The 24028-nt window shown below is 34.5% G+C and overlaps 1 protein-coding gene across 3 annotated transcripts in view; it reads left to right on the top strand.

Annotated features, from left to right (window-relative positions):
* LOC149414820 (uncharacterized) overlaps window positions 1-24028 on the top strand; it is a 399189-nt gene that overhangs the window by 332077 nt on the left and 43084 nt on the right. For all 3 annotated transcript variants that reach the window (XM_089642875.1, XM_089642874.1, XM_089642877.1), the window contains 2 exons: window positions 21178-21278; window positions 23017-23254. In XM_089642875.1, coding sequence (XP_089499001.1) covers window positions 21178-21278; window positions 23017-23254 — 339 coding nt within the window. The remainder of the gene's footprint in view (window positions 1-21177; window positions 21279-23016; window positions 23255-24028) is intronic.

The raw sequence follows: 24028 nt of genomic DNA, 5'->3' as shown, positions 1-24028 counted from the left end.
CCTACGAAATTACACATTTACGTTTTATTTTATTTTTTAATTTCTTTTCAAAGTCACGCACCAGCATCGCATGACCAGTGAACTTGAATATTCCATTAGTTTTATACAGGGGTTATTTATGTAAATAATACATTTAAATTTCCGGCAAAGGTAAAAACATGGCGTGTTATATAAAAACGTTTTTATCGCAGGATAACGTTATTTTCTTGCGTGACTCATTTAATATTAAACTATTTAACTATTTAAGGGAACTGTCTAAAGAGCCAAGGGCATGGCCATTAAACTAATGTATGCAGCGGCAGTTGGTTTGAAGGGCTGGAATTTAGGTCAAGAATATAGGTCACATCGGAGAGGTACGGGCAAAGTCGGGTACTGTCCGCATAGGTCATATCTACGTAACTAGTTATCGTAGATCAGCAGGCACTTCTTTGCATGGATAGTAGGGACTGACTACTATAGTGCCTCCCCGGTGAAAGACCACATTCAGAATCGAAGCATCACCGTCGTTTGCACGGCTTTAGTCGTATTTATTTATTTAGAATTGACGGCACAAGTGCCATTTACTTTTTGGAGGATTAGTGATTATCGCCAATTCAAATTGGTTGTTGGCTGAATGATTCTGTGGTTCTCCAATCCGCAGAATCCAAGGTTGCGTGATTACTCTCGGTGTGCAAGAATGAGAATTAGGTATTTTCAATTTAGTTTTTATTACAACAAAACTCACGTTACAATAATTTTATGAACAAAACAGATCGCGTGCATTAGAGGAGATTTAGAGCTAAACCGGCAGCTAGACCGCTGCTATTATTTGCTGCTAGAGGTATCGCGCGCAGGTTCACAGTGATACCAGCCTCACATGGTGGGTAAAAGTAATGTTGTCATTATTTTCGGGAGATATAAACTCCCTATAATTTACCCTACAACTTAAACGACAGTGTAGATAGTAGATAGAACAATACAGAAAGAAGAAAGAAAATAAAAATTATGAGATTATATAAGTAAATCAGACAAAAGATAAAATAATATACCTTAGTACAAAGTTAGTGAAAGATATAAAGAAGAAACAAAAACTAAAACCTGTTATGCAGGTCTCGTTGAAATATGTACTTCTAAAACGTTTATTTAATACAGCTTTATACTTCAATATAGGCATATTAAAAACATCAGCTAACATAGCATAAGAGTTACCAATGGTGTGTAATCTATTTATAAAAGAATTGTAGCCTGAAACTGTAGTATACTTGTGACAATAATTCGCACTAGGGAACCTTGATCTAATGGTAATACTAATAATATTTTGATTTTATTGACATTTTTGTGCGTTTCGTAATACAGTAGGGCGTGCGTCTGTTATTAATTACATCACCCGTTACTTTGGCTCTTTTGACTTGTCCCATTAAAGAGTCGTTTTTCTGTTCTATTTTCAAATAGCATTTTGTCGTAGGTACGTACAGATAGTAGTACCTAATTTATATGTAGCGTATAGCGACCCTCGCGCTGCAAATGTAATTACAATCATCCAGTGGCGTACAGTGTACAGGATAGACCCTATACTATAGACTGTAAGGTCTATCCAGGTAATTTGGAGCAGGGGCGGGAAACCTTTTACTGCCAACGATTAAAGAGATAACTCGATAGAAGTGCATTGTTGGCGTGTCTGTTTGCTTTTCCAAACTTCTGAAATTGATGAAACCATATCGAAGGTCTTCAATTTCATTTACATTTTTTATTTATTTATCTATATAAAGTTTTTTACAAGTGGTTTTTCGATGCCTGTCTCACTAGGGTAAACCTGTGTCGAGACAGACATTGGCTTGTCTAGATCCTGAAATAAGAATGTCTTATGCGAATTAGCGATATAAGTTTTTTATCATCATCACGTACCCGAAGGACTTTAACCAGCAATTCCTGAGTATATTTGGAGTAAAACATGTTGCTGTCATTTTGCTGTTCGATGACATTTTTTTCCAATTAAAGTCCATTATTTTCATCACACGTCGCCACTGGGTACAACCTAGCGCATCACGTGATATGCACCACATCTGGTTACAGCAGCACAACACAGGCGAGACAGCGCATTTACAGGTTAAAAAAATGATAAGCAGTAATTGTTGATTACTAGTACATATTGAATTATTTGGCGTCATGGAAATAAGCCGACGTAGCTCAGTGGTCTCAGAGCACCTGACCGGACATCAGAAGGCGCGGGTTCAATTCCCGTCGGCGGCATTTTTTTTTACCCTGGAGATATTTTCAATTTGTATGAATATTTCAAGCGACTAATTATTGCTTATAATAATTTGTTACACCTTTCAAAAGTGATACTAAGTCATGAAAAGCGATGAAAAAAAAGCAAGCTGGCTTAGGTTTATAGTTTGTTTTTTTTCATCCCTTTTAATAACATACATAATTTTATAGCATAGTAATGATCAGCAGAATCCATTTCTAGCCAAAAAAAAAATACCCTTGAAAATTCAAGTCTCTATGTCTATGAAAGGCGATTTTCAGCCCACTGTGCACCGCGCAGAAAAAAAAACAGACTGTGCTGTAAACCCTTACTTTACTTGCGAACTTTACTTTTCTGCGCGGCGGCCCGGAGCGGCGCGTGGTACCGCCGCTCCAAAGTGTACGTGCGGCAGATCCTGTTTTTTTTAAACTTGCGCGTCTCGCGTACCGGACGTTCCGCGCCTCTACTTTAGCTTTGAGTACTAATTGGCCTGCTTTTAGACTAATTGACACCAATGGAAGGATCCCTGAATTAGTACATTATTAGCAATTCTAAATTGAAGTTACCCCAAGAGGTATTAATTGTTTTAGTGGTCGCTGCGCGAAGGACGCTTGTGCATAATTTAATAATGGCAGTGTTTCAATTTTACAGCCAACAATGGTAGTGTCGTTATTTTTACAGTTAATTATTAAATAATCAATAATCGTACGGTTACGATTATGTAATCAATGTACCAGTATAACAGTTTTCAAACCGATAATCGCACGCTTACAATTACGCAATCAATGTACCTGTATTAAAATTTTAAATACCAATAATCATACTGTTACGATTAAAAATAAATGTACCTGTAAAGGAATTTTAAATCCAATAATCGTACGGTTAAGATTATGCAAAAAGACTTCAAAAAGTCACCGGAGACCAAAATTTGCCATTGGGGATTTAACTGGAATGCGTCACCAAAGTTAACTGCCGAAATTTCCAAGTAAATTGTGTTTGGCAAAATTTAATTAATTAGATTCTGTTACTAACCCAGTTCTTGAGTCAATAATTATCACCTGGGAAATACGTCACAGGCAAGTCAAGTATGTCCTTTAAGATCCTGTGTAAAGGACATACTTGACTTGACACACGTACAAACTGATGAAATGTAAACTGTCGCAAAATATAAAGTCCCGAAAAAAAACAATAATCGTAAGATTGTCCTTATTTAGTGAATAATCGTATGATTGTCCGTATTTAGTGATTAATCGTATGATTGTCCTTATTTAGTGAATAATCGTATGATTGTCCTTATTTAGTGTATAATCGTATGATTGTCCTTAATTAGTGACTAATAGTATGATTGTCCTTATTTAGTGAATAATCATATGATTGTCCTTACTTAGTAAATAATCGAATGATTGTCCTTATTTAGTCAATAATCGTATGATTGTCCTTATTTAGTGAATAATCGTATGATTATCCTTATTTTTAATAAGTTGAATTATGTCAACTCCAATTATTGGGGTATGTTGTGAAACTGGAGGGAGTGGTGAGGGTCGGAGACGTGGAAGAAGAAGATCGGGAAGTACCTAACTATTCAGATCTGGTCATACAGCTAGTGCCATTTCAATCGACGTTTCCATTCTAAAGACATCTTCCACCAGGGCGATATTGACGATATCTGCCACTCTATATTTATAGTGAATAATAGTATCCCAAATATACATAGGTACTATTATTATATTGTGTGTAAAATAACACATAAATTAAATAAAATTATTTACGCACGCCAGGATTTGAACCCGCGACCTTTAGATTCGTAGCCAAGGATCTCAACCGCTCGGCTTCGGAGGCCATAATTCGGAGGTGAGAAATCACGGGATATTATAATTCCAATTTTTATATGAAAAAATTAAAAGACGATTATAATAATTTTCTGTTAAAATATTATATCATCGGTAGGCATTTTATCGCTTGTGTGAACTTGTTCAAACGAATAGTGCCAATTTGATAAATGATGCTTACATTCACAGCAAGTTCTATTTATAGTTCGTTGAAGCACAGAAACGCAACAGAAATTAGCATTTTTAATTAATTTAATAATAAAATTGTTGGCATTTTTATCATGTCGTTCAAATTTAGCTACAATTAAAAAAATAGTATGTCAACTGAAATAATGCTTTTCAATTTTAACAACAGATGTCATTTTAATTATTTTATTTTAAACTTCGATAAAACAATGACAGATGGCGGTAAGTGTATCAATACTTGCGTTCTCACCTCGAACCGAACTAGTACACATTATCAAACCGCAATTAATTTATCTACCACGTATTACGATTTACGATTTACATAGCTGATATTCTTTAAAAAACAACAACAAGATAATATACTTGATGGATAGCAATATATATTTTTAATTCAATGCAATAGTACCATATTCACTTTGGTTTGACAAGATTGTAACTTTACATTACCTTATTCTGAGTTACGGTGTTCCGAACATTACAATGTCAATTTCCCATAACGTACAGGGTTTTCCAATAAGAGGTGTTATTTTGAATAGCCCGCTATTTCGGTAGATGTTACTTTTGAAGATGTCATTTTTTGACATTTGACAAGTAGAAACTACGCCATTAATAAAAATGGAACGATACACGCTTCAACAACGCATTGAAATTATTAAAATTCACTTGAGTGAATCAAATGCAAATCATCTTGAGTGATGAGGCCCATTTCAACCTCGGTGGCTTCGTCAACAAGCAAAATTGTCGCATCTGGGGCTCGGAAAACCCAAAAGTTATTGTTGAAAAGCCTCTCTATCCTCAACGTGTGACTGTTTGGTGCGGTTTATGGTCCGGCGGAGTTATTGGACCTTACTTTTTCGAAAATGAGGCTGGAACAACAGTTACGGTGAATGGATTGCGCTATCGAGAGATGATTAATGATTTTTTATGGCCGGAATTGGATGGTATTGATCTGGACAACGTTTAATTTCAACAAGACGGCGCTACATGCCACACAAGCAACGAAACCATTGATCTTTTACGATTGAATATCAAAATAACAACCCAAATTGGAATACCCTGTATACAACAAATACGTTATAGGTGGCGTTAATGTAATTATTTCATTAAAATACGCTTTTCGCGAGGTATTACTTTACAATATTAAGACAAATTATTTGTTTGCGCCCGTACATACGCAATATGGATAAGAATGAATAGTTTAGTCCGTAAAATAACTCAAAATTCTTTCAAGAAAGGCATACAAATACAATATTGTAATGAATCATCGGTACAATATGGTATTTGTATGCATTTCTTGAAAGAGTTGGGCTTGTAGACGGACAAAATTATTTATTTATATTCATATTGCGTATATACGGGCGCAAACAAATAATGCGACGTAATATTGTAAAGCAATAACTTGCAAAAGGCGTATTTTAATGAAATAATTCAATTACCGCCATCTATGAACGTGTAGATTATAACAAACGTTGAGTTAAACCTTAAAATATTAAGACGATTTATTTGTTTGCGCCCGTACCCTCATAATAAGAAAGTAGCTGGAGAGGTCAAAGGGTCTCCCAAACAAGTCTCTCCAGATTTGGCACGCCACGCAGCTGGTGGATAACCGCATCCTGAACACACCTCACCCGATGAACCCGGACACCCCTGCTAAAGCACCAAACAGCGAACCACTTGGGGTAACCTATGGCAGAGGTGTTGGATATCCAATAAATGGTCCCGGGGCGGCGGTATTCAAACCCGCCTACCTTCTCTGTACGAGTATATTACCAGTGTTGGAAAATATATGACGCGAATTTAAATGATTGTAAAACAAAGGTAAAATGATTTTTTCCCGCGTCAAGAATCTGAATATGATAAGCGTACATATGAGACGATGTATGAATGTGAATGAACGTAGGAGTGTGTGCCGTTAGCCATGTTTGTTGATCAGATCTGAATAAAAATTACTGGTCGGTGGGTAAGGCCCTCGACTAGCAAACACGGGTTAAAATTTTAATTTATTTATTTATTAAGTTAATGAAATACACAGTATATTTGCGGCACGTCCCAGAGTGGAAGATGCTCTCAGTTTCTCCCTTGTGAAAGACAACCATTCAACATTTAAACGTTGCTTGAAATGGCATTAGCCGTGTTTGGTGACCATATCTGAATAGCCAGGTACTCCCCACCTTCCTCTTCCCTATTCGCCTCCCCACTACCTTTAGTCTTACAATATACCCCAATTGCGTATACCATGGTCTCACTTACTCCAGACGGTTGGAACTTTTGTGCGGTATCCTCATTTTTTTTATTCGTACATCTCCGCATGCATAGGAAAGTAGGACAGGAAATTTCCATAACAAAATATGTTGTAATAATGGGCGGAAAGTTGAAATGAAAATGAATAATAATATTATTTTAAATCGTAATTGTTTCTACGTAAAATACTTGAATGTTTGAGTTTAGCAACAGGGTGATTAAAAAGCAATTATGAATAATTCGTTGTGAGACATTGAAAAATAACCTTTTATCTTTTATGCAAAAGGATTTACGTTTTTAGGGGTTGAAGTCAATGGGGATTTAACTGGAATGCGTCACCAAAGTTAACTGCCGAAATTTCCAAGTAAATTGTGTTCGGCAGAATTTAATTAATTAGATTCTGTTACTAACCAAGTTGAGTCAGTAATTATCACCTTGGAAATACGTCACAGGTAAGCTAGGAGCACAGGGCACCTTTTGTCCCCTTTTGCGCCCTTTGTCAAAATCAGTAGACGCCTAGGCAGGTGATCAATGTAATCAATAATATTCGGATGATTTGTACATTTGTGTAGCGCCGTTTTTCATGAAAAAATTATCTCAAGAGTTATGTGTTAGGACTGTTAGGTGTTAGTCATTATCAGCGCCTTGGAAGCACGGAGCGGACTGCTCCAATTGCGGCCGTATTGGGCCGGCCCTGTAGGAGCAAATGGGATTATTGGGATGATTTTGATAAATTAAACGGGCTTTATTTGTACCACCCAATATTTGTACACGGTTGCCATTTGTCACATGAGAACGGGTCGCTTCTACGACTCGTTCTTGAGTTCAACAGCTCGACTGTGGAACGATTTGCCGGCCTCTGTGTTTTCTCCCTCCTACAACATGTGTTTCTTCAAGATCCATGTTCACTCCCTTCCAAAAAAATGATTAGGTACGTTCAGAAATTTGATTTGAATGAACACCTTTGTAAACTTAAAAAAAAAGTAGTATTCATATTTAGGTCTGACAAAAATATAAACAAAAGAAATTCACATTTCAAACATAGATTTAATATTACTCAAATAAAACAATTATCGTACGTACTTTATTGTTTGTTTGGTATGAATTAGTTGCTTAATTTTGAAAATTAAAAGATTATTAAATTTATAGGAATACGCACGCACTGACACCCAAAATGTACTATACAGCGATAAAATTTGTATTTTTATAATGTTGTTTGATACTGGGGAGATAAATAAGTAAGGGAAATTGATAGGTTCTGAAGTACCTGCTTATTCAGATCTGGTCACTAAATATAGCTAAAGCCATTTAACGATTTTCGTTTCTGAATAATGGTCCCTTTCCAGGCGATACTGGAAGCATCTTCTTTAAACTGGAAAATTTTTGTGATATTATGAATTATTATTTATTTTCCATAAATGTAGCAGATATTGAAAAAAAATCATTTATTAAATTAAAAAATATACCCGAAGCAATTAGAATAATGAAATACTAGTAAATATAAGAATAATTGTGAAATACCAGCTATTTAGATGTAGTAACTAAATCTAGATTTACTTGCAATAAGCTTCTATTAGGTGAAATTATTATTTTCGGGAAATTGACGAGTTTATATTTTAATATTTAATTTTTTATTTATTTTATCAGTTTGTACATGTGTAGTATTATAATAATATTTGGATGATTTATATAGCACCGTATTTGTGCAAAATCACCTCAAGGGCGCTGTACAAATATATAATACACTTCTAAAATGATCTACTAACTACAGAACAATAACCAACGGTCACTAGAAAGTACCTTCACTACATACCACGTCAGCTCAAAGACAATTTTTCTCTCTAGCTCCTAAAATCTTTAACCTTATCCCTGAAAACCTAAAAACCGTGAGTCAACACCATTCCTTTATAAAACAAATGACGAAATGGATCCTTACACGCGGAATACATTACATCTACAATACCCATTCATTCTACACTCTATCAATTTAATCACCTTTCAGACAAAACATAATATAATCTTATTCCCTAACTTAGCGGTATAGTATGTACATACATAATTAATTAGTGTGATCTATTTACCAATAATTTCTCAAAATGTTCATCTTCTTATAATTCGATAGGATTAGTAGTAGATTAGAGTAGTTTAGAAGAACCATAAATATACCACTCTCAGAAGAACTAAGCGTACTAACGGGCAGACGCGGATAGCGACATTATTTTAGTATAATAGAGATTACTGGTGATTCAATAACACTATGAAACTATGATAAAAACCCATAATGTTAACAAAGTAACTGTTGTCAGACTTTTTCAAAAATAACTAATATTATTTCATTTTGGTATGGATATTGGGTTTTCTTAGAAATAATACTTAAACCCACATTAAAATTATTTATTATATTCGTGTAAGTAATTAGCCTAATTATGTTCAATTCCTTTAACCTCCTGCAGTTAATTTCAACCCTTCGCCAGAGGAAAAACTCGTCATTATTGTTCTAAGAATTTACCAGCACCTTGCAAATTGCCACCCTCCTGTTACTAGGGCATTAGATCAAAGGTACTTAGTGACGTCATGCTAAACCATCACGTCATTTCCCCGCAGGGACAGGCAGAGAGGATAAACCCCCACGCATCTCTGTCTTGGCACAAATACTTTGTTTCATTCACATTGACATTCACATTTGACACATTCACATTTGACGGCCGGCATAGTCCAGTGGTAACGCATTGGACTGCCATTCCGAAGGTCGCGGGTTCGAACCCGGCGTGCGCAAATAAATTTATTTGATTAATTTGTGTTATTTCACAATTAATTAATTAAAATAATATATAGTATATTTGCGGCACGTTCCAGAGTGGAAGATACTACCAGTATCGCCCTGGTGTAAGACCACCATTCAGAATTGAAACGTTGCTCCAAATGGCTTTAGCCGTGTTTAGTGACTAGATCTGAATAGCCAGGTACTTCCCCACCTTCCTCTTTCCCTTACCCACTTACCTTCAGCCTCACAACATCCCCCGATTGGGGATGCCATAGTCTCACTGGCTCCAGACGGGAGCAGTTGGGACTCTTGTGAGGTATTCACTATAAAAAAAAAAAAACATTATATTTGTACTCTTGATATGGCCCGATTCAAGTATTCTATTCACTTGGTCGTACCATGTTTTTTCCTAGGGGCGCGTCCCGACTTCGTCGTCCATTTAATTTCGCATTATATGTTATATTATTCTTACACTTCATTCTTCGTTCACAAGTCCAAACTTCGGAGTTTCTTTGCATTATTTCCGTATCTCCACACTTGTATCAGGATCAAACATGTTTTTACCACACTTATGCCTCAGTGATCTCATTTCTACAGCATTCAGTTCAGTCTACTTTCTTCATTCCTCTGCCAGTTCCATGCCTCACTGCTATACATCAGGGTTGGTATTAGCTCTCCATTAGAGACTGCTTCTAGTTTCGCTTCCTTGGATAATTATGTAGATATTGTAAAAATAATAATTATACTGGCGCAGACCAGTGATAAATCGCGGGATATTGTATTTGTAGGATTTGTAAAGCCGAAAGTATTCATAAAAATATTTACCTAAGGATCGTTGCCTTTCAAAAGACGATCATAAATATATATATTAACAGAATTATCAAAAGTACGACCTCTGTCAAAAATTTTAACAAAAGAAATTTGATCAAAATTTTAAGAAAAAACTTTTTCTTTTTAACTTATATTGATAATACTAATAAATCTGAACGAAACATGAAACAGAACAAGACACAGAAAAACAAAAAATTTTGAAAAAATAGTTGCAGGATGATATTGTTAATTCTGAATTTGAAATATGAGATCGACAAATATAATGTTTAAATAATAGGTCCCAATGGTCGAGTGGTTAAAGACACCAGTCCCGGTAAGACAAGATATCCTGAGTTCCATTCATAGTTATGACCGTTACCTTTTTATTTGTGTTTGTCTTATTATGTTTCATGTTTCGTTTAGGTTTATTAGTATTATCATCTTCTTCAATGATATACAACGTTTAATTAATAGTTCTACGTTAACCTATTAAAAAAATCAAAGCAAATCCCAAAGTTTTAGAGGTCATTGAACCGGAGTTATACAGAGACCCACCACCGAAATTATTATTATTTTTTAAATTATATCCTATTATTTAATTTAAGTTTAATTCGTTGTAGGATAATAATAATATTTAAAAGTAAAATGCTTTAATTAAAGATGTGTTCATAGTAAAATTATCTTGTGAAAATTTTGTCAAAATTGTGAGTTTTTTTGTGCGGAAAGTGGATACACAATGAGGATAAAAATATGACGTGTTGGGAAACAGTCAGTATTTTGGCACCGTGTGCTCTGCTTGCCTCGTCGGAGCCCAACAACGTAAGTATAATTTCATAGTAATAATAATATTTGGATGATTTGAATAGCTCCGTTTTTGTGAAAAAATCACCCCAAGGGCGCTGTACAAATATATAATACATTTCTTCAATGATCTATGTTATGCTAAGATAGAGTGTGCTGAAGTAGACATTTTTGTTGACAATTTATATGGTAAAAAATATGTTGCACTGATTATATTATGTATTACTTGCGTCTCTATTTGTGTCTCTCACTTTTAATATATATATTTATTTATTTATATATATATACACGCCTAAAAAGGCTTTTACATAAATGTGATACATGATGCAGTGTACATAGGAGAATATCTGTATTATACAGGAGATACTGACAGTAAATAGATGAAATCCATTGCAAAGAAGGTACAAAATACACAATTGTGATTATAAGTATAATGAGAAAATATAAAGAAATAATTAAAAAAGAAAACTAAATATGAAGCAATATTAGCAAAACGTAAGAGTAACATAAAGTAAAAAAGAAATTACAACAACACTACATATAACACAAAACATTAAAATTAATTTACCAACGCTACTCTAATTTGTAGGATTCGACAAAGTGCTGGTATAGATTTGGAGTCAATAAATAAATCAATAGCACCCCCATACTTGTTGCTAAGATCATGCATCCTATTGGTCAGTGAGTGTGTCTGATAGTTGGTCGTGTATGTAATGCAGAAGAATGTTATATTTTGTCTTGTATTCCTAGTAGGCACATGGAATTTAATAGTGGCAACGATGGCAGGACTATCAATTAAGTTGTTAATGAGTCTGTGTAACACAACCAGGTCTGAAATAATTCTCCTGTCAGACAGTGTTATTAGATGCATTTCTACAATAATCCATCCTATTCAACGACTAATGACCTTCTAACTTTAATACCAGTATATTTTTTTATTGTTAAGTTATTTTTCATAGTTAAAACAATTTTCAAAGTTTTAACTTTTTGTGGCTCCAAAATCGCACCAAATCTATGAACGTGACCTGACCAGTGACGTCACAAGTCACCAGTCTCAAAAAAACTACTTTATTTTCAACCGACGCTGTACTTTCTATGGGAGTCGAGAGCATTTTAATCTCATCTTCTTCCCCTCATTAGATCATCATAATTCATAGAATTTATAAATGCCCAATGAAGGGGATACCTACTTGTGTTTGTGATTATATTATTTAACTTGATTTTTTTTAAATTTTAATTATTTTTAATATATATATACAGGGTGTATCGGCACGTACCCGACAAACTTTAACCAGCTATTCCTTAGCATATTTGGAGTAAAAAATCTTATGTGCACTTTGCTGTCCGGTAACGTTTTTTTTTAATAAAAAATTTATTATTCATATTTTCACCACATGTCACCACTGTTTTATCCTTTGATAAAGTTTGAAAACCCATCTGGCAAATATTTTATTCGAATTCCGTTGAATAATGCACGTGTGTACCTATATTGGCGCACGTTTACAGTCACAACGAAATAGCACGGCACCATTCGTCTCATTTTTAACTATTATTATTTAGTGTGTGCGAAAGAGCGAAGACGCTGTTTGACACACTTGCTTATAACAGCTGTTTAACACGAAACGCAATGCCAATGACAGTGATGTAGTGTGGAAATTTTAAATTTTTTTGTTTTTAATTTAAAAAAAAATGCTACCGGACAGCAAAGTGCCCATAATATTTTTTACTCCAAATGTGCTAAGGAATAGCTGGTTAAAGTTTGTCGGGTTAGTGCCGATACACCCTGTATATATGTTATATTAGAGGCACTTTTTTATGTGAATAATGCGACCTCGCTAGTTATTAAACCCCGGTGTCCCTGTTGTACGTTACTACGGTAGTTCCAGCCTCTCCTCTCACAGACTCTGGAGCTATTTCTCACAACTATTTATGTTTTACCACACAAGTTTTCCTACTGTGCGGAGCCGGTGGATCTATTCGTGTTCTCTTGATCTTAACTTTACAGTCACTTGTAGCATAAGTGCTCGTCTAGAACACTTTCTATCGTATCTATTACAACACTGGTGAAAATCAATAATATTATTTAATATCTGCCTACCCTCACAGGAGACGTTTTTATTGTATGGTCTCACCCTTTTGGATGACTCACGTCAAAATCTAATTCAAAACTTTCCTAATTTTATGAACATTTGTCAAATTAGTTAACCTACTTAAAAAAGCAATTAAAAAGTAATAAATCTCAACCCATTCGCTTTATTTTCGCTTCCTAGAACCTATCCATCATTCTACCTAAGTACTAATTAAAAGGAATAATAATTCTTCATGTATCTCCCATGTAATAAGAATAATAATTCTTCAAGTAAATTCGGTAGCCGACGCGTCGGCTACAACGACGTTTTGATCGTAATCAAATGATAGTAAGTAAAAACATCGTAATTAGCATTTGATAATAAGCGCATTTGCTCGTAAACTGTGCATTATCTCTTAAAATAAATGATTACATGTAATTATATGAAATGTTTTTTCTTTAACATGACACACAAACACTGTGATTTGATTACAATTTATTTTCCTATGATCATTTGCTTACTTGATTATTTGAGAGTTACGATCATTTGATTACGATCATTTTGTAAACGATCATATTGCTTACTTGATTATTTGAGAGTTACGATCATTTTGTAAACGATCATTTTGTATGCGATCATGTTACTTACTTGATTATTTGAGAGTTACGATCATTTTGTACACGATCATTTTGTACACGATCATTTTATATACGATCATTTTACACATAACCGAAAATTCTATGAAATTTTAGATAGACCTATACAACTAGAGGCGCTATTGCGTACTAATATATCTCGCCGAAACGTGTTCCACTAGCGATAATCGGTGCGCATAGACTGAATTTAAGTAGAAGGAAACTGGCTAATTGGATGTACAAAAGGGAAACCTATTTTTACGCTCCGTGACTCATCTGAATATAACACATAAATGGTGACCGTGCTTGACAAGCTTAACTTTGCAGGAATGAGGAACTAACAAACTATTAAAAAAAAACATTAATTGTATTTACAAAATCTGCACTAACGACGCCATTGACTGCAAAGTTATCTTTCATTGTCATTTTTTTAGAAACTAACTATCGCGCCTTTTCTCCGTAGGGGCACAAGGGTCCCAATTTTCAAAAAACAGTGGGAATATGGCATCACCAATTGGGATATGTTGTAAGGTTGGTCTCCCAACACGGCTAAAGCCAATTCAAGCAACGTTTCTATTCTGAACGGTGGTTTTTCACCAGGGCGATATGTAATTTATTTAACGTTGATTTAACTGTGAAATATCTCCTTTTGCGTGTCCAACTCATCCATGCGTTCCTTTCTTAATCTTGTTCATCATGTACGCTTGATAACTCAATACAATGACAGTTAACACACCCTTAAAAAGTTATATAAAGTCATTAAAAGCGATGAAAAAACTAACAAATACACGTAAAAAACCTCTACGTAACCTGTTTAATCTAGTTTTTGTTTCATCACTTTTTAATGATGTGTTCAATTGTCATTCCGGTCACCATAAAGAACACCTTTATAATATGTTTTCTCAGGTCTCTGCGCTAATAGGTAATCACATCTCCCATGATTTAAAAGTTTGTTTCTGTTGGAAACATGTGTAAATTTATTTTTTTACGTAAAGCATGCAGCAGAATTCGGTAACTTTACCATTCAAAATAAATTACCGCAAAATAATCCTTACTACTCTTGCGCAGAGCCGATTATCCCGTAACACGTTATTTATTATCAGAAAAAAATACGATAGGATTAGGTAGGTACCTACCTACTCCACGTATTGTTTAACATTAAACAAAATAAATTAATGAAAAATAATCCTTACCGCCCTTTCGTAAAGCCGCGATAATCCTATGACTCATTATTTTGGCGTTATCATCACAAAAACTACGATATTGTTGGGTAACTACTTACTTGGTTCTTTTATCGATAGTATTGGTTCCATCCCTAACCGCAAGGTGTGGGGGCGGTAGAGAAGTGCGGGAAGGGGTATAAAGCCACCTTCTTATCATTTTTTCTAACAGTGTCAACCAGTGTTTTGCGACGGAGTGTCGTCGGAAATTTCGTACGTAAACAAAAACATACGCTTTTCAATAACAAATCGAAGTAAACACATCGTAAATATTAAAATTAATTTCTCATCTTCGTACTCAAATTAGTGTTATAATTAGAACTATTTATAGTGAATTTATTATAAACTGTGTTAAAATAAACCGTGCTTCGCCTTCGAATCATTAAAAGTTATTTTTTGTGGGAAGTGTTGATATCTTCAGTACATAATGGAAAATCGAACCATCACAGTCACAGAAGAAGAAGGTTTATCTACTAACCGCTTTTGGGCTCAACTGAACATGGATTGGGAACTAAATGCCGTGGATCTAGACGATACAGAGCTTCATAAGCAGATTCTGTCCAACTATCCAAACCCTCCCGCATTGATAGACTATTACCTCAACTATCCCAACATTACGAGAAGCATTACAAATCTTTCCGATTCTCCTTACGGAATCAAAGAGTATGCTAAGCGGATTGGAAAATACGAAAGCATCCATCCAAATGTATCGCACTCCAAAAGGAAAAGTGTTTTTAACGAGATGATGAGAGGACCACCCACTTTAAAGTCGTTGAACAGGTCCGCTGCTGAAGACAGGTTGGGAAAGATAGTAATCCCAACAAGCAAACGCCAACTCGGTCGCCGAATTGCAGACTCCATCGAAAGAATCTGCAATTACATCGATTCTATCTACGCGTCAATTGATGAATTTGTCGCCAGCCCTTCTGGGGAACCCCTGCGACAAGGCCCTTATCGTATCGAAGATTTCAATCCAGGAAGAAGCCCTGACATCTCCGGTCTGTCCTTCGACGACCCTACACCACCAATATCTCTGAAGAAGCATGAATCCAGAAGTGACATCTCTTTGCAGCGCAGCGAATCGAGTGTAATATTAGAAGAAGAAGTTGCAAACTCTGACACCGGCTGCGAAAACTGCCAAATCTGCGGAGTCAAGATCGAACGCGTCACCGCAGTGTTTGATACTTCCTTCTTGAGCACCTCTTCAGAATTCCGGAGCAGATCTGCTTCCTGTGGAAGCAGCTTCTTGTGTCTATCTTCAGACAAGAACACTACGTACGTCATCACGCCAGACACTTCAATAGAATCAATTCCTAATGATTTCGAATCTGTGAAGGCGTTCTGGATGAGTCTAGCGGATTCCATTCCACCACCACCCCTTTCAGAATATTGGTCTTCTGACGATGATGTGCCAGACAATCGTACCTACGACGAACAAGAAGATGACAATTTTTGCAAAGATTTCAAATTGACAGACATGCTGAATGATGGTATGCCTGACAATCGTATCTACAATAAACAAGAAGATGGTAATTACTATAAAGATTTCAAGTTGACAGACATGCTGAATGATGATATGCCTGTTTATCGTACCTACAATAAACGAGACAAACCGGACATTATATGCAGAGATTTCAAGTTGATGGACAAGCCAGATGATATGCCTAACAATCGTACCTACAACAAACAAGAAGATGGTAATTACTGCAAAGATTTCAAGTTGACGGACATGCTGAATGATGATATGCCTGTTTATCATACCTACAATAAACGAGACAAACAGGATAGCAATTTCTGCAGAGATTTCAAGTTGACGGACATGCTGAATGATGATGTGCCTGACAATCGTATCTTCAATGAACAAGACAAACAGGACATTATCTGCAGAGATTTTAAGTTGACGGATAAGCCAGATGATATGCCTAACAATCGTACCTACGACAATCGAGAAGATGGTAATTACTGCAAAGATTTCAAGTTGACAGACATGCTGAATGATGATATGCCTGTTTATCGTACCTACAATAAACGAGACAAACAGGACATTGGCAATTTCTGCAGAGATTTCGAGTTGATGGATATGCACGCTGCTTCAACGAGCTATGTAATCAAGTGCGACGACCCTGGAGACCAAGATTCTGATAGCGGAGAAGATTTTGAGTACAGCGAATTCGAACTGGGAGCTTCGAAGATGACAGACAGCGACAACCTTTCCCGTTTGAAGCGTTTCAGTGCACCTGTTGATGACTTAACCGTGGAGACCCGCGATGCATTTGATGAACATGCTATTTCCCATTACTTTGAGAGACCACAGCTCTCGCTGATCAATGAGCAACAGTATTGCAGTCTCCCGTTGGACTTGGATGCCAAGAACGTAGCTCGCGAACAACTCATGAAGGAACTCCAGGTACAATATTATTACTTCTGGTTCAACACATCTATTTGATAGCTGCACATTCTGTATTGTATATCTTATCTTATTTGATGAAATTTAATCAATTTACAGTTTTTTTAAAATAATTATTCAATATTTTATTTATTATACAAAAAACACAAGTGTACATGATCTATAGGATTTTATTAATGTACTATTTTCTCTACTATTATTATATTTTATTAATTAAAATTTATTCAAATATTTTATGCCATCATCAACTATGGTCGATGACGGGCAAGCATTTTGACGATTACCTACATTTGTGGATTCTTTAAAAAATGAAACAAAAAGTGCTTTAAAGTTATGAAAAGTGATTAAACACAAACTAGGTTAAATAGTTACATATCTAACATATTGTTTTATATCTAACATATTGTTTCATAACTTTATAGCAATTTTTATAGGTGTGTTGAATTGTCATTTTGATGAGTCACCATTGTATTTGTATGCCTTTCTTAAATTAATTGAATTTGTATACAGACAAAACTATTTATTCATTTTGCATGTTTACGAGAGTGAACAAATAATTCATATATTGAAAGAATAATTTGCAAAAAGTGTTTTTTCATAAAATAATAATTAAATTAGCGCCATCTGTGAATGAGCAGTTTATGAATAATTATTGCAAGTTGGCCTTTAAATGACAAAATGTACTTTCACTTTGAATTTAGTAACTTTATATAGTAATAATCTGGGTAAATATTTTGACAAAAACTGTTGACAAATTCTGAAAATGATGTAATTCCAAAGAAAATCAATTTGTTTAAGAATTTTTAAATATTTTAGTTTCTATTTGTATAATGAAGAATGTATCTACTACGTATGTAATTTTAAAGTATTGTAATTTACCTACTGTGTATGTAACTTTTTAATGTTAGTTTATGTATTGTACCTACCATGTATGTACTTACCATACACGGTATCGTACCTACTGTGTATGTAACTTTTTAATGTTATTTTATCTATTGTACCTACTATGTATGTACTTTTAATTATTTAAGACAATATTAGCGATTCTTAAACGAAAATTTGGAACAGAAAAAGAAACGGTCACATCTAGGACGCTGAGTCCTGGGTTCATGTCCTAGACGTGACCCTATCTTTTTCTGTTTCAAATTTTCGTTTAAGAATAATAAAAAATAGTCTTTTATAATTAAATATTACAATTTCTGGTTTTACTCATTAAGTTATTATTTTTAAGTTTATGCATTTTACCTACTATGTATGCAACTTTTTAATGTTAGTTTATGTATTGTACCATATATGTATGCACACTTCACTACATTTTTAATAAATTCTAATACTCATATTGAGATTACAAACTAAAATACATCTTTCATTATGCATTTTTAAATATCTTACACTATGTTCATTATTTTCAATTTACTCTTCCAAACAGAATTCTTCTCATAATATATTATTTGATATCATAGAATAAAGAAGAAAAGAAATGTGACGTGGGCATGTTCCCTGATGCAAAAGCCAGACTATTCTTTGCTTATATTTCTAATACAAAACTGTGTTTCATAATCATTAAGTAATTCAACTCTGATGGTGATATAAGTTGTCAGGCAAGTATGTATAAGGGTACTACTTCAGCGGCAACATTGGTCAATTCTATGTTCTTCTTTATTCTATGTTCGATATTCAACACTCATTTTTCAATTTCATGTATTCACAGCAAATAATGTTAAATTGCACTTCCTTCTTGAGGCAATTTTTCAAAACAGCCTTGTAATTTCCATTATCTGCCTCGATGATGAGCACTGCGAGGCTGTACGAAACGTCAGCTCCTCAAAGAAGAGAAAGTGTTACTTGACTTTGCTTCCCAAAAGCCAAACAACGCAACATCTGACACATTGAGAAATTTTTGAGAAACTATCGGTTTGTAACTGAGTGGTTAAAAGAGTTGAATCCAGGCATTGCGGGTTCGATACTCCGCTAGCTAAGTCTTCCATCACTGCACAAGCAACTTTACCCACTATAATATACTTGGGAACATATTTTATAAAAATTCCTTTGACTGCACAGGGTGACCGGGGGTAAAGTGCACAAATTTCGGATGGTGATTCTGCATGATAGTGCAAGTAAAAAAGACAAATAATTATTTTTTTCAAATTTCAACATGTTATGGTACAAAAGTTGAATTGTTTGTCTGTAGAAAATAATATTCTTCTATGGAAAAATATTTTTGTATGGGGAAAAACAACAAATCAAAAAGAGCAATAACACAAGGGAAACTTTTTGTACCGAAATATACGACAACCTTTGCCCAGACACCATGTATATACAGCGCCTCACACATACCATCTCTTCTTCTTTTACACAGTACATACTCTATGAATTCTTATCCTTCTCATATTTATACAAATTCAACACTTCCTAAATTCCTTTTCTTCTCCTTTTACACACTACATTCTTTATTAATTCTTATCCTTCTCATATGTATACAAAATCAACACTTCCTAAATCCCTTTTCTTCCTCTTTTACACATTACATACTTTATTGTTTCTTATCCTTCTCACATTTATACCAATTTAATACTTCCTAAATCCCTTTTCTTTCTCTTTTACACACTACATTCTTTATTAATTCTTATCCTTCTCATATTTATACAAATTCAACACTTCCTAAATACACTTTCTTCTTCTTTTATACACTACATACTTTATTAATTCTGATCCTTTTCATATTTATCTAAATTTAACACTACCTAATCTATCAATAACATTGCAATTAATTATTTTGATTGTACATTCCTGTCACCTACCTCAGAACAGATTACACCTAGTGAGTTAGGTAATGTAAAGCATACTAAATTATATATGGTATCTTATATATAACCTACGGTTATAAAAATAATATTTCAATAGATGCCGATTTATCCGCACTGACCATATAATGTATTGTTCCGTAGCAGTTATTACATTTATTGAAACTAGCTACTTAATACAACACTTCATTCCTCTGGTTTAAGTTACATAACATCTTTATTGATTTACATAAATATAAATGTATATAATATTTCTGTGGTCAGACATATGAGCTTCGTTTCTGCAGTTTTGTATAATCTTTTAATTACACATATAGCTGAAGATCTGTGCCACAGCAGCAAAAACTATCAAATGGTTAACTCTGGCGTTGCGAAATTTGTACAACTATTTTAGGCATGTAACATAATTTGAATGATTCTAAAAATGTATTATTTTTACTTTGAAAAATAGTGGAGACTGTTGTTTGTAACATATTTTTCAATTGTCAAACGTCATATCCATCGTGAGCTATGGATCTTTAAAATATCCAAATTAAAGTGCAAGAATTAAAATAACAGCTTGAGCCTTGTTTACATTACTATCTTCACATATAAAAATTACATTCAATTTTCCAAAGTATGCGATAATTGTGTCGAATTCATCCCTATTTTTCCATCACGCCGTTTCGAGAGAGGATGGACCACCAAACAACTTGGTCATGCCACACTCCTCATTCAAATTCATGCATCATCTCATAACGACTCTTAACATGACCCTTCTTAAGTATTTGGTTCACCCAATCGTGCCATGTCTTTTTCAAGTGTCTCTATTTTTCAAATATTAAAAATGAAAAAGAATGTCAAATCTCGAGCAATTCCGACAAATAATTATATACCTAATAGTATTAAAATACAGAGCGCTAAACATATAGCCCCCTTACTAATAAATATGTTTCAAATTTTACACAATTGTTTACCATACATTCATGGTCATTTATTAGTAGTGTAAAATTAAAAATATGTTTTTTAGTAAAACTAAAAGTAAGCAATACTTTTGTTAAATGAATTAAATTGTTATATGTATATTTTTCAATTTACAGAATGTTTAACAACGGAGTGTTTTTTGTTCTTCCAGAACGTTATCTGACAAAGTGTCTTTTTGATATCACAGAACATTATCTAATAGATTTTTTTTTTTGTTACAGCCTCCAGAGAATGATCTGCAGAAGAACTCGGCAGATAGAGTTCTGTCAGAACATCAGCTCCGCGTGCAGAGATCTTTACAGAAGCTCAACCTTCCTGACTGGTGAGTCTAATTAATTTTTGATTAACAGTTGGGGATGTTTCACAGAAATTCAAATGTAACATTGTCATTAAATGGCCAATCAGCGCCATTTTGTACTGATTTGTAGTTTGGACCCAATTACCATAATAATAAACGTCAAATGAACAATACTTATTGCCAAGTCTGTGCAGCCTTTGATAAGATGAATTTTTTATATAATTATTTGCAGACGAACATTATACAGAGCCGTCTGTCGTGTATCACAGGTAGGTACACGCAAGGCAATAAGTCTCGTCAAATCTACCATTTCCTATTTATTTATACTGGGTTTTTACAGATGATCTCACTTACGTCAGCACAATCCAATTGTAACTCAGTTAATACACAAATAGGTACAAAAATCTACTCAGACATAGGATACATTAATTTTCATATCTAAATAAAGATTAAAATATAAAACAGATAAAAATAAAAACACAAAATTATATGAAAGAAATAGTACAGAAAAGTGAGAGACACAAATAGAGACGCAAGTAATACATAATATAATCAGTGCAACATATTTTTAGCAATAGCAGAACATTTTTTTCTGAATCTGTATAAATATTGACAGCAAAAATATCTACTTCAGCACACTCTATCTTAGCATAACATAGATCATTGAAGAAATGTATTAGGTATATATATTTGTACAGCGCCCTTGAGGTGAGTTTGCACAAAAACGGCGATATACAAATCATCCAAATATTATTATTATTATATAGTCGACACATTTGGGTCAGAGGGCTAAAACAGGCGATATTATAATCTTAAACAATGAGAATTGGGAACCTTTATTTCAATATTGCTAAGACATACTGCAGTATCAAGATGGCCGTGAATTATTTTGTGCAAACATATTAGATCAGTCAGTTGCCTTCTAATTTTAAATGTATTCATCTTGAAGTATTCAAGACGTGCGTCGTACGATCTATGATAGTTAGGTAGACCACCTTTTGCATGATGCATTTCAATTTATTTTAATAATTTTTTTATAAACAAATTTTGGACATGGGCCTCACTCAAATGTCCCCAGTTTGCCGATTCATAGCAGCTCTCATTTGAATTAGTCAACTTTCTTTAGGTCGTCGACACATTTTGTCCATCAGCAATCTCTGTTTTTCTTTCCGTAGCGAGGACGCCATCCGATGATATTGCAATTCCAACAGTTATCGTTTGGCTGCCCAATTAACTAGCCAGAATAGTCTCTCTTTAGTATTGAGTTTATGATGATAATGTCGGCTGCTTTATCTTGCTTCTATCTAATCGTATTTTCTACAAAGTTCTTGGTGAGAATCTATGCTCTGAATGTGAATCTGCTCTTATGTGCAGATTCACGTTCGCAACAAGCTTATGCTTTACATGCTGAAACCATCCATGCGTACTTTTCTTAATCTTCTCCACTACTCTTATATTAGCCTTGCCTTCTTTCCGGATCTCCACATTCCTCATCGAGTTCCTTATCAAACATACATACTAATTTCAGTGTTCTATGAAGTAGTGTAAAATAATTCTCCCTGAAATTATTCACGTTTAATGAACTTAAATTTGCTGTCTTCTCTGCCTACCCCTGAGGAGAAACAGCGTGATGGTTAGTTATATAGAAAATTAACTATATTTTTTTTTACAGAAAAGGCAAACATTTTATAAATACTTTACAGTCTACAAAGGTCTGCTAGTTATGTAATAAAATGTAAATAATCCATTCTTCTCATTCCAGGTATAAAAACTCCCCAGTCCCGCAGCAGGGCTTCCTGCTCAAGAAGCGCGCCAGCGACGCGAGTCCCGGCCACGGCTGGCCGCAGCCCTCGCCCCTGTCCTGCAAGACAACCAGCCTCGGCTCCCTGGGCCAGCCAGTGCCGGCCCCCGGCTGCCTGGCCGCCCGCAGCCCCTTGGCGCTCACCCCGCAGCCGTACGCGTTCACCCGGTGGAGTACTAGCCGCCTGAACTCTAACCAGGTATATATATTTTTTTATTTAACATGTGAAGATACAAAATATGGTGTAGATAGTTATTTTTTATTTTTTTTTTATTTGAGGAACATAAACAGTCTTAGTTATATAATATACATAATAGAATAAAAAAAAACAGACCAATTATTAATGTTCACAGATATATATAGAAACATAAAACTAACCTGTAAACGATAAACCTATAATATGCCTACCATAAACAGCAATAAATAAAAGTGATTTTAACTCTACTTAAATAGACTTGGGTTGGAACGGGAAAGGGGAGGAGAGGGATGAGGAAAAGTTGCCACGCAATTAATATTAAAATATTAGGTACAATCAATTTAACAGTGGTTAATATGAGTTAGAATGTGATACAATGAAATTCTGTAGTGATAATAACTAGCAGTGAATATGTCAGCACGAGTGTCTATATTTGCAAATTTATTATTATAGTAGTTACATGTCCTTTGCATAAATTGATTTTGGTTGGAATTGGTATTGCATCTATCAATGTAGAAAAGGGTATTTTGTCTGCTGTATCGAATTGGCGCATGGAAATTATAAAAACATTTTGTTCCTAGTGGTCTTTGGTAGCCTTGTTGTGAGGCGGACTAAAGCTATTTAATTAGGTGTTTTTTCAATGTCGTTTTTACAATGAATGTTCGGCTTATTCAGTTATATTTTTAATATTCGGTATTCGTCCGATTACTAATAATGAAAATAAAAACGCATTTCAATCAAAAAGTATCTATTTGATAAGAGAGTATTACATACATT

The sequence above is a fragment of the Hesperophylax consimilis genome, chromosome 19 (assembly GCF_061612785.1).
Source record: "Hesperophylax consimilis isolate HC1 chromosome 19, BYU_Hcon_1.0, whole genome shotgun sequence".
NCBI classification, from domain to species: Eukaryota; Metazoa; Arthropoda; class Insecta; order Trichoptera; family Limnephilidae; genus Hesperophylax; species Hesperophylax consimilis.
The sequence above is the reverse complement of the archived record's forward strand: the minus strand, read 5'-3'. Positions and strand labels throughout refer to the sequence as shown.